This window comes from Rhamphochromis sp. 'chilingali', assembly GCF_963969265.1.
Source record: "Rhamphochromis sp. 'chilingali' genome assembly, chromosome: 10".
Lineage (NCBI taxonomy): Eukaryota > Metazoa > Chordata > Actinopteri > Cichliformes > Cichlidae > Rhamphochromis > Rhamphochromis sp. 'chilingali'.
Genome location: NC_137937.1, coordinates 20,027,660 through 20,039,274, shown reverse-complemented (window position 1 = coordinate 20,039,274; position 11,615 = coordinate 20,027,660). Strand labels below are relative to the sequence as shown.

At 40.4% G+C, this 11,615-nt stretch overlaps 2 protein-coding genes across 3 annotated transcripts in view; both read left to right on the top strand.

Annotated features, from left to right (window-relative positions):
* The window catches only part of rbm19 (RNA binding motif protein 19), a 9,359-nt gene extending 5,004 nt beyond the window's left edge, over positions 1-4,355 (top strand). For both annotated transcript variants that reach the window (XM_080894834.1, XM_080894833.1), the window contains exons 14-24: positions 909-1,019; positions 1,112-1,312; positions 1,401-1,467; positions 1,581-1,729; positions 1,810-1,870; positions 2,406-2,485; positions 2,580-2,635; positions 2,801-2,917; positions 3,014-3,119; positions 3,838-3,958; positions 4,056-4,355. In XM_080894834.1, coding sequence (XP_080750960.1) covers positions 909-1,019; positions 1,112-1,312; positions 1,401-1,467; positions 1,581-1,729; positions 1,810-1,870; positions 2,406-2,485; positions 2,580-2,635; positions 2,801-2,917; positions 3,014-3,119; positions 3,838-3,958; positions 4,056-4,138 — 1,152 coding nt within the window. In that variant the 3' untranslated portion in view covers positions 4,139-4,355. The remainder of the gene's footprint in view (positions 1-908; positions 1,020-1,111; positions 1,313-1,400; positions 1,468-1,580; positions 1,730-1,809; positions 1,871-2,405; positions 2,486-2,579; positions 2,636-2,800; positions 2,918-3,013; positions 3,120-3,837; positions 3,959-4,055) is intronic.
* A 125-nt stretch (positions 4,356-4,480) lies between these two features.
* On the top strand, positions 4,481-11,615 carry plbd2 (phospholipase B domain containing 2). Its single transcript, XM_080894835.1, has 12 exons — positions 4,481-4,724; positions 8,491-8,584; positions 8,668-8,826; positions 8,918-9,018; positions 9,110-9,324; positions 9,726-9,820; positions 9,939-10,099; positions 10,277-10,372; positions 10,494-10,565; positions 10,666-10,818; positions 10,931-11,093; positions 11,237-11,615. The coding sequence occupies exons 1-12, from the start codon at positions 4,570-4,572 to the stop codon at positions 11,405-11,407; spliced, it is 1,635 nt and encodes a 544-aa protein (XP_080750961.1). The 5' UTR covers positions 4,481-4,569; the 3' UTR covers positions 11,408-11,615.

Genomic DNA, 11,615 nt, shown 5'->3' with positions numbered 1-11,615 from the left:
GTGTCATCATTGTTATCCATTCTCTATAAGGAGGTAGCAAGAGTCAGAAAATCCATCTTTCTTTAAAGGAACAGAAGCCAGAGTCTTGAAATTCAGTTGCTGAACCTAAGATAAACAGTTTTACAGAGATTTGAAATATTTTCTCTTAGAGAAAAGGTTAACCTCTTGAATATTATTCCATCAAACTTTGAGTCCTGCAGAAGTTCAATGTACATGGAGAATTAAAGACCCTTGTAACCCCACCCCTGCAGGAAAAGCTAGCTGGCAGTAGATTTCACAGACAAGACACAGACAAGACCACTCGGTTGAGCAAAGGGTCTCACTTTTTTTTAGTAGCTGTTAGATTGAACTACCTGTTGGGTAGGTAAGAGTACATCCAAACCATTTAGACAGACCACTTTTTACCTCCAGAATTGACTGTATGGTTATTTATAAATATCTGTTAATTGACTAAAACTTTGAAAAATGTTTGACTGGATACCAAATACGCGAAAAATTCCAGCTCTCTGACATATACCTGGTTAACTGATTTGTTTATGATTAGTTTATTATTCCATAGAGATTTCATAAGGATTTGAAAAAGTCCCAACAACCTGCTCTGTGTAATGTATAGCATACTGACCTAGTGTTGGTGATAATAGGATCTTCTTTTTGATATTATGGATTTGTCCCACACAGTCTATACCGCAGCAATAGCCCACTGCTCAGGTCAGTTTCTCGCTGAAACCAATTTGGTTTATTATGACTGTTATAGTTTGGTAACCACATTTTCAAATGCTTTAGGCTAATGGCACAGTAATAACATCATCTCAATCCAAAAAAAAAATCCTCTTTTTACAGACTTGTGTTTTTCATTTCCTCTTTATTTATTTATTGCATGTATCTATGGTCCTTGCTCTCCCCTGCAGGAGTCAAAGGGAAGTGTTGCAGTGAGGATGGCTTTGGGGGAAACACAAATTGTCCAGGAGACGCGGCAGTTTCTGCTGGATAACAGTGTCAGCCTGGATTCCTTCAGTCAGGTATGCTTGATGTACTTCTCAGTGCTCTTGATCCAAATGCGTGAATGAAAATTTGAATGAAAAGTCCACGGCTTGCGTCCCTTCGTCTACAGGCGGCAGCAGCAAGGAGCAACACAGTGATCCTGGTGAAGAACCTTCCAGCTGGAGTGCAGGCGTCAGAGCTTGAGGAGCTCTTCTCACCTTATGGTTCTTTGGGCCGTGTGCTGTTGCCACCTTCAGGACTCACTGCAATCGTTGAGTTTCTGGAGTCGACTGAAGCGAAACGAGCCTTCACAAGAATGGCTTACAGTAAGGTGTGTGCAACCTTTCACCTGCATATAGTATGTTTTGACTGCTGGATACTGAAGACTTCTTATTGGATCAAATTCATTCCTAATCCAGTTCCATCATGTCCCGCTGTATTTGGAGTGGGCGCCTGTCGGGGTGTTTGTAGCCAAACCAGAACCAGGTAAACTCTCTCAAAACACAGCCGGGCAGTCTCTTTAAGAGAGAGCAGTATTTTCCAGACTTGAAGGGTATGATATGTATAATCAGAATCCACCATTGCTCTGTTTAACTAAGTATTAGAGAAGAAGGCAGCCGAGAAAGAGGAGAAGAAGATAGAAAATGAGGAAGAAGATGATGAAGAGGAGGAGGAGGAAGCTCTTCCAGGTTCTACGCTTTTCATTAAGAATCTTAATTTCAACACGACAGAGGAGAAACTATTGGAGGTGGGTACATTAATAAATACTATTATTATTAACTGTTTAATCACTGGCTGATGGTCATGGTTTTTATTTGTTCATTTCAGACATTCTGCAAATGTGGCAAAGTCAAATCCTGCACGATATCCAAGAAAAAAGATAAAACAGGTACCGAGAAGGGTTTCAAATATTTCCTTTCAGAACAAGTGCCGGCATGTGCTTATTAACTGATAATACAAATGGAGTGCTCACTATTCAACCACAAATTATGTTTTGGTTAGAGAGGGAGGCACAGATCACTGCCATAGGTAACATTATGAAATGCTTGGACCTGCTGTCAGACCCTACACCGGTGCAGGGGGTCCTGGGTTCCTCCTGGTGCACGATAATGACCAACCTCATGTGGCAATAGTATGCAGGCAGTTCCTAGAGAATGAAGGAATTGATATCATTGATGGCCCCCATGCTTGCCTGAATTAAATCCAATAGAAAACCTCTGGGACACTTTTCAGTCCATCTGAAGATGACAGGTTGCACCTTGGACTTTCCAGGAGCTCAGTGATGCCCTGGTCCAGATCTGGGAGGACGAGACTTCAGAACCATCTGAAGTTTAATCACAGACAAGCACGCTGTTAATATTGTGCTAAACATCTGCTTTTCTCTGCGTAATCACTGTTCTCATGCTTATTGTTCTGTCTTCTAGGCAAACTGTTGTCAATGGGTTACGGTTTTGTCCAGTATCAGACGGCAGAAGCAGCTCAGAAGGCCCTGAGGCAGCTACAGGTACCATCCACACCTCCTCAGCAACACTCTCGCAGCTTTTCTCCACAAGCAGGTTTTTGGCTAATGTCTTCTCTCTCCTTAAACCCTCCTTCAGCACTGTAAGGTGGATGATCACCAGTTAGAGCTGAAGGTTTCAGAGAGAGCCACAAGGTCAGATGTGAATCAGAAAGGTTTTCTTTTTCCCCACTTGTGTCTATTTACTTACAAGAATATGCTCCTAAACATTTCAGCTGACATGTTTATGGTTAGAATTTGTGGTAGCATGAAGACATCGCTCGTCTTGTCACCACTCATTCATTTTTTTCCCATGTGCAGGACAGCTGTGGTGACACGGAAGAAGAAACAAGCTGACAAGAAGCAGACGGGATCCAAGATCCTTGTGCGCAATGTTCCTTTCCAAGCATCTGTCAGGGAAATCAGGGAGCTTTTCTGGTAACACGTACACAGCTATCGTTTTTTATTATTATTTACGCTGTTGGAAGAGCTAAATTAATACTCACATTTCCTCCTTGTATTTCATCTTCTCAGTACATTTGGGGAGCTAAAGACTGTCCGTCTTCCAAAGAAAGCGGCTGGTTCAGGAAGTCATCGAGGTTTTGGCTTTGTTGATTTCCTCACCAAACAAGATGCTAAGGTTTGTGAGTGATTCATGAAACGAAGAAAATATACATTTCATCAGCTACTCAGAATATTATAGCATGTAGATTTGTAGGCCTCATCATTTGGCTACATGTCGGTCTGTGGGTGTCTCCATCGCCAAATGTATTTTATTATTTAACATTGAAGGGCAACAATAGAGGAAATGATCCAAGGTCTGTGACATACAGTACTTTCAACAGCATATAAAGAACTTTTTTTAAAATACTCAAGGTGGGATATTTTAATGTGCTTTAAAAATATTAAAATAGATTTTTGTGTTACAGATTTTCTGCTAATAGGAAGTTTAGAAACAATTTCAAGCCGGAAGCTGACATATCCAAGAGAGATAATATAATTTCAATTTCAAAAATCTAATTTGATGATCACAGTTTGAACAAATTTAATCAAAAGAAGTAATCGAACGAGTGTTTTGAGAAGAGCAGCCATCTGAATATTAGCACATACCGTGCTTTCAACCATTTTCACCAACATTCAGGGATAAGCATGTATTTAACTAATTTCTGGTTTTCATTACCAATTATTGGCCTTAAAACTGATCTTGTAGCATATTGTTAAAAAGGAGATCCAGCCAACATTTTTAAGCATCAGTCTTAGCTCAAGTGACTCAAATTAGTAAAGTGTGGCAATATTTATTTTAGAGGGATTTTGGCTGTCACACTGATTAGCAGTTGTGTTCCTCTCTTTCTATGTAGAAAGCGTTTGCGGCGCTATGCCACAGCACCCATCTGTACGGGAGACGTCTTGTGCTGGAGTGGGCTGACGCAGAGGAAACTGTGGAGGCATTGAGGCGAAAAACAGCTGAACATTTTCATGGTAAATCCACCAAATCCTTGTTAACAGGACACAATTAAATAAAAAGTAGGTTTGCCATTTATTCTTTTTTTTTTTGTTTTGTTTTATTCCTCCTCAGTCACTGCCAAAAAGCAGCGAAAAGCGGAAGTTATGGAAGGAATTTTGGAGACAATGGAAACTGAAGGTGGTGTGGAAGACTGACATCTGCAGCCTCCACACAAATCCTGACCCCAACGCTCTGTGTAAAATGGACTGAATAAAACATGGACCCGAATATCTGCAGAAATTTATAATGAATTTAAAAGCAGGTCCAGTTTTCTATGGATTAACTAGTATTTTGTACAGAATGAAATGTCCAAGAGATCTGATGTACCTGACGACTGGTTTTTATATATGTATAAAAGCTGCGTACATGTTACTTTTTGTCTCATGTCTCGTTTGTGACAGTGACTGAACTACTGATGAACTTATGATGCGGGATGTCGGGCGGCGTCTTTTATTTTGAAAGTCCCGGCGGTAGTCAGGTGACTTGGCCCATCGAAGTCACATGATTTGTTCATGTAAACTTGGCGTGCAGGCGGAACGGAGCTGACCGTGTTAGAAGTTTTACAGAGGTTTTAGATCTTTTAAAGATGTTTTTGCTTTTGTTTTGTATGTTTACGGCCGTTCGAGCAGAAATACGAACGGCTGTGATCGACAAGCAAACCGGACAGCTGTCTGTCATAGAGGGATATCAGGAGGATTTTGTGGCTTGGGCGAATTTCACTGATGATATTGAAACGTCAGGGTGAGTGTTTAGAGGCTGTTCTTGGTCTAAAATGTAAACTATTTGCCTCTAAAGGCTCGGTTTGTCTGTGCGGTTTGTGCTTGAAATAGGTCGTTGGTGAATGGTCAAGCTGGGTCAGTGCTGCAGTTTCTTACAGAAAGTAAGAAAAGCGTGTTGCAGCGTTGACTCCTGATATTGTTTCAATTATTCGGTTAATCGTTTAATGCAAGGGTGAAGAGCTCAAGGTCCGGTGTCCTGCATGTTTTAGATATCACCTTGGGTCAGCACGCCTGAAGCAAATGATTAGTGCATTACCAGGCCTCTGGAGAACCTCAAGACATGTTGAGTAGGTCATTTAGCCATTTAAATCATCGGTGTTGGCTAAAGGACACGTCTAAAACCTGCAGGACACGGCCCTTGAGGCCTGGAGTTCCCCACCACTTGTTTAGTGTATAATTTGCAGTTCCACACACAGTGTTTTACTAGTTTTACAGCCAAACCGATCCAGATTCTCTCAGACTAGTTCAAGAATTTAAGAAAAAATGAGAAATTATACATATTAAAATATTTGAGTTCATAAAGAACGTAAACAATCATCCCCTATGAAGCTGTAACAGAATGGTGTTCGGCAGTGTCAATGGTCTAAATTGTTTTCCTTGTTTTTTCGTAAATGTTGACTTGTTGAGCAACATTTAATCCTTGTGGTTTTGTTTTGAGGAACCCAAATTAGCAGAAGTGGCACACATGACACACTGAGAAATCTTCTGGAGGTCTTTAAAAGTTTTTCTTTGGACATTGGCTGGGTTTTTGTTTGTTCTGTTTGGGAGGGGAGATAATATTTTGTATCTTTAGGCACTTTGTTACTAGCAGCCTGTTACAAGAACACATCCTTTGCACCCATTTCTTTAGTTGCAAAAACAAAAAAAATAGAAAAGATAATACAGCATCCATAGTGTGTGGCCTGTGGAAACTATGAAAAGTGAGGAAACTGGCAGGTCATAAAGAAATCTGTCTTCTCTGTAAAGAAAAGGGTGAGCCACTGAGGTCCCCAGATTACACAAGAAGTGGACTGAAGATCAGTGACAACAGGTCTGATGGAGTGATAAATTTAATTTTGAAACTTCTGGTTCAAATAGCACCATGTATGGAGGAGGTCAGGCAAGAGGTAGAACCAGTATCTACAGCCTTCTGTAAAACATGGTGGACGCCCTGTCGTTTTTTTTTTTTGGAGCTGCGTTTTAGCCAGTGGTGCTGGAGATCTTGTTAAAATTGATCAATCGGAATCAGAATATTTTATTAATCCCAGAGTGGTCACAGTTGCTCCAAGACAGTAAGAACAGTAATCAACTAAATGAAATAATATAATAGATTAAATAACAATAACATGAATAATAATGATAATAGTAATAATACATATAAATGCAATCTCTTACAAAGTTGCAAAATATAACAAAATAGCTCTGTATGTAGAACAGTGCATTCACATTTTAATCCACCGTATAATAGTATCTGAAAAGCATGTGATTGACAGCTGCTTCATTTTTCAGCTTGACAATGATCCCAAACACACTGCCAATGCCATAAAGTCATACCTGGATAGAAAAACACTCACAGGGCTCTCAAAATTTCAAAATCCCTGGTAGCCCATTGGGCAGGAACTCTTCAGTTTTTGGTAGCCCAAAATTAATGTAAGTAGCCCGAATAAAAAAAGAGAGCAATTTTTTGATTGATGTTTTGTTTCCTTTACAATATTATACATTAAAGTATAATATTGTAAAGGAAACAAAACATTAATCAAAAAATTGTTGAAAAACAAATTACAACATTGTATAAAAATTACAATCATCAACTCAAATACTTGGTTCTAATTGAACATAAATTTCTATGAACTTGTAAGAACGGTGTAGGACATGAATCAGTCTGTGTCAGATCCTGAATTTGAAATTTCCGCTGAAGTCACGGATAAGAGACAAGTGGAACCAAGATCTAGGCCATTTGCTTTTTGAAGTTTGCAAAGACTGCTAAATTGTGCCAGTGGTAGTTCACTCTTTGCAACATAGTAGCTGTTCTAAACAGATTTTTCAGGTTTATTTTTAGTATGTTATTTGCAATTGGTGTTTGTTCTGGGAAAGATATTGCAGACTGAGCAATAATGCATTTCTCATGGGTTCTAATGGGGGCCTTTCTTAAAATGACTGGTCCCAGTAACAAAGGCGCTTGTCGACTCAGAAATCGAGAGAAAACCAACAACACACCCGGCAGAACATTATGTTATTTACACGGGTGCACATAAGTGGTCCGCATGTGCGCATTCGCTGTCAAAATAAAAGACGCGCACCAGATAAGAAGTTGCAACGCGCGTTTGCGTCCATATAAAAAGCACTGTTTTTGTCCGCTAGAGTGGAATTTTCACGGCACATTCCGCACCACATCTCTGTGCGTTCATCATTTGTTTGAAGCCAGCTCACCTCCTGCAACCACTTTTCCGAGAATACGCGCTTCTTTTGTGGTTCGGACTCCTTCTGACATTTGTTTGGAGGTGGAGGAACACCAAAGTAATTGCTTAAAGGAGCTTCTTCGACATTTTTAAGAGTTCTAAACAAATGTCTGTCCTCCTCCAGAAAATCTTATGTATGCAAACACCCGTTGCAACTTCATATCTTGTGCGGGTTTTTTTTTTGTTTGTTTTTTGACTGCCAATGCGCACCTGCGGACCACTTATGTGCAGCCCCGGTTATATAGCTCGTCATATTGCAGCCACAGAAATTCTTTTGTCCATGAAACCATAAAGCTGCACTTTCTTTTTGCCTTATAGTCTGATTTGTCATAACTTTTCCGTTTTGTGGTAAGCTTTTCTTTGGCTGTCACTTCTTCACCCTGACCTGTCTTATTTGGCTCAGCAGAACTAAAATATATATCCTGCTGCTTTTACACACACACACACACACACACACACACACACACACACACACACACACACACACACACACACACACACACACACACACACACACATAACGGTCAGCGATTCTCTGCGCGATCAACCTCTCATATGTTTAAGCTTGCTGCGGGAGATTTCACTTGTCATGTTTGCATAGTAAGCTAACGATTGATAAGACGATGTCAGAGGAATTGGTGCGCAAATTATCATCACTCACCAATCAGTGCTGTCGCTCTCTATACACAGTTCACGTGATTGCAAAGTGAAAGCAAAAAACAAGCGCAAATTCAAACGCGACTTCAATATGTCACATATTGACAGTGGCTCACCGATGCCAATGACATAATTACCCAGCTACATTTCCGAAAGAATGCAAAAGCATTGACATATATTTTTCCTACAATAGCCCGACGGGCAGGGCAGAGATAGATTTTGGTAGCCCGACTGGAAAAATCGCTAGCCCCGGGACGTCGGGCTAGCGATTTTGCAAGCCCTGACTCAGTATTGAAGTATTAATAGTATTAAGCCTGGAGAACTATTCCTGAACCTACTTAAAGAAATTACACGAAAGTTAGTTTAAGAAAGTTCAGACTGTGCTGGCAAATTAAGATGGTCATACCAAAACTTGACTTTCAGTCTGATTAGATTTACACAGACTTTGCTTTTGACTTGTATTCATAACCTTGCTTGCACATAATTCAGTAGAGCACTGCACCACCTATTTTCCTAGCAAAATGTAAACAAATGGGGGGTGGCTCAAGGTTTTTGCACAGTGCTGTAAACTTCATAAATCTATTTTTTTTTTTTTCTGGAGATCGTTTTACATTTTTATGCTCCCTCTTTCAGCTGGTCTTTCTTGGAGGTGACTAGCAGCAGTCGGTACAACGACAGCATCCAGGCTTACGCTGCAGGTGCAGTTGAGGCTGCAGCAACGTCTCCGGTCAGTCTAACCCTCATTTGGTCAGACGTTAAAATATTTTTGGTTTAATTATTATAATGACTAGGTATGCTGGTGTTTTTTAGCTGATCTATAAACACTGGATGAACACTCTAATGGGTTACTGCGAACCCTTGATGTATGAATCTGCCTACTGCGAGCGCCTTAAGTCTTTCATCATAACCAACATGCAGTGGATTCAGGACCAAATAGAGAATAATCCAAACTCACCCTACTGGTACCAGGTACAATGAGCAGGACTGAAAAAAATCCCTTACATGACAAGCTTTTTTAAAGGCCAGAAATCAGACTTTGTGCTATCTGTTTCTTCATCAGGTGCGTCTGACATTGCTGCAGCTCAAAGGTTTGGAGGACAGCTACAATGATCAGCTGTCTTTGCCAATAGGGTCATTCTCTCTCAACCCATTTGGCTTCCTGTAAGTAGTTATCTCCTTTTCTGAATCATTCAAACATGTTTTACCCTCTTTTGCTGAGATTTTAAACTTTCACTTGCTGTTGCCCAAACAGACTTTTCCAAATGGGCGGAGACCTTGAGGACCTGGAATCGGCTCTGAATAAATCCAGTCAAACCCGACCCATTGGCTCTGGCTCCTGCTCTGCACTGATTAAGCTTCTGCCTAACAATAAGGAACTGCTGGTGTCACATGACACCTGGAACACCTACCAGGCCATGCTGCGCATAATGAAGAAATACATTTTTGCCTTTAAAGTTTCTCCTCTAGGTAATTAATTGACGCAAGTGTGCCTCCTGATTGGTGATGAGATTCATTGGGATTGATCAGGAGAGACGAGATTAGAAATGAGCACATCAGAGGGACAGATCAGGTTGAGTGACAAAGTTAGAGAGGCAAAGGTTAGATGATTTGGACATTGATTTTTCCAGTTTAGCTGTTGCTGTTTCTAGATACCTGCTCACTCTACTTTTCAGATTTACAATACAAAAACAATGGTCCCAATTTTTTTATATAATGGCAAAACAATTAGATATGTCCTTAAATGCTTGACTTTTGAATTCTTTAATGCACGTTTAAAACCCCAAAAGTACCCTAGCACCATTTTTGATGTAATTATTTTAGGGACTAGTTGATAGTGTGACTTCAGCACGTGCTCTCATGTTTTTCAGACAACTATGTTCTTCCTGGAAGAACTCAGGCATTCTCATCCTACCCTGGATCCATCTTCTCTGGGGATGACTTTTACATCCTAAGCAGCGGCTTGGTAAGATCTCTTTATACTTGACATTATATAACAGAATATGATTTTTTTTTTTTTTTTAAAGGGAAAGCTGAGATTATCTTACTGCTTTTATTTTTTTTCTTTCTTTTTCTGTCTGTAGGTTACTTTGGAAACCACCATTGGCAACAGCAACCCTGCTCTCTGGAAATATGTTCAGCCCACTGGAACAGTCATGGAGTGGCTGAGAAACATTGTTGCAAATCGGCTCGCTGCTACTGGCAAGGACTGGGCAGAAATCTTCACGAAGTACAACAGTGGAACGTGAGTTAGTTTTAATCATCAAATAGAAACTGTTTGATCTGCTGACAAGGCTCCAGACTGTTCTGCTTTTTAGCTTGTGTTGATAATCCTCACTGAAGACCAGATTATGTAACATTTTGTTTTGTCCGTGTTGTGCGTATTAGTGAAAAGAAGGCCACTTTTAACTTTGCTTTGCAGTTACAACAACCAGTGGATGATTGTCAACTACAACCTCTTCACTCCAGGGAAGACTGACATCACAGAAGGGCTCTTTGTCGTGCTGGAGCAGATTCCGTAAGTCACAGCACCCGAACTTGGATCAAAATAGATCATTTATTCAGTGTTTCTATTGACAATATATAACCCTATCAGATCTGACCTTAAAACAAGCATTTTATTTTTTCCAATGCTGCAGAGGACTCGCCATTTACGCTGATAAAACTCAGGAACTGCTGAAGAAAGGATACTGGGCTAGTTACAACATACCGTAAGTATTTGGTGTGCAAACATTAAGGTAAATGTTAATCTGTACTTTAGATTATGCATGTGTCTTTTCTTTTGTCCATACTTCCAAATTCTTTCTGAAGGTACTATGTGGAAATATTTAATAAGAGTGGCTGCAATGAGTTGGTTGAGAAGTTTGGCCCGTGGTTCTCTCTGGACCAGAATCCTCGGGCTCAGATTTTCCAGAGAAACCAGACAGATGTTACAGATGTGGACTCGATGGTCCGCCTGATGAGGTACGGTCTGTGTGTAGCAGATTTGTATTCCCAAAACAAACAATCTCTGATAGATGTTGTAGTTAGGGAGAAAAAGGTCTCTTAATTCATGAGATACACTGTTCCTCCTCAGGTATAATAACTTTAAGGAAGATCCACTCTCAAAGTGTGACGGCTGTGATCCACCTGAGAACGGAGAGAATGCGATCTCAGCGCGGTCAGACCTGAACCCAGCTAATGGAACATATCCATTTGGCGCCTTAAAGCAGAGACCACACGGAGGAACAGACATGAAGGTTTTCATTTTCACATCTCCCTTTGCCCTAACCCTTTTACCCATCATGCACCCTGAAGATTTTTTTTTTGGTTTGCCGTAAGTAAAAATGAGTTTAAAAGAGATGTCCACTGAGTTTGAGCCATTGTGTGTGATTCTTTGCAGCTGACCTCCTACGAGATGTTTCGAGAGTACGGCATGGTGGCAGTGAGTGGTCCAACCTGGGACCAAGTGCCACCCTTCCAGTGGAGCGCTTCCCCCTACAAAGACCTGCTACACATGGGTCAGCCTGATGTATGGCGTTTCAAGCCTATAAAAGTCACCTGGACTCCTTAACTGGCATCAGTAGTTCCAGCTCTATGATGTTTGACAAAGGGAAATGGCATCACTGCTTCTCACAAAAATCTTTAAGTGGTACAGAGATTAATAATGTACCTCTATTTGAATAAGAAGACAGAAAATTAGATTTATTTTTTTTTGCATTTCTTTCTCATGCAAAATATGTGAAAATCATTATAATAAACCCAATAAATATGCACCTTTC

Excerpts from the sequence above, each read along its gene's own strand:
- plbd2 (XM_080894835.1), top strand. The coding sequence starts at position 4,570 with ATGTTTTTGCTTTTGTTTTGTATGTTTACGGCCGTTCGAGCAGAAATA. Across the intron at positions 9,325-9,725 it reads CTTTAAAGTTTCTCCTCTAG|ACAACTATGTTCTTCCTGGA; the intron begins GTAATTAATTGA and ends CATGTTTTTCAG. Across the intron at positions 10,819-10,930 it reads TCGATGGTCCGCCTGATGAG|GTATAATAACTTTAAGGAAG; the intron begins GTACGGTCTGTG and ends GTTCCTCCTCAG.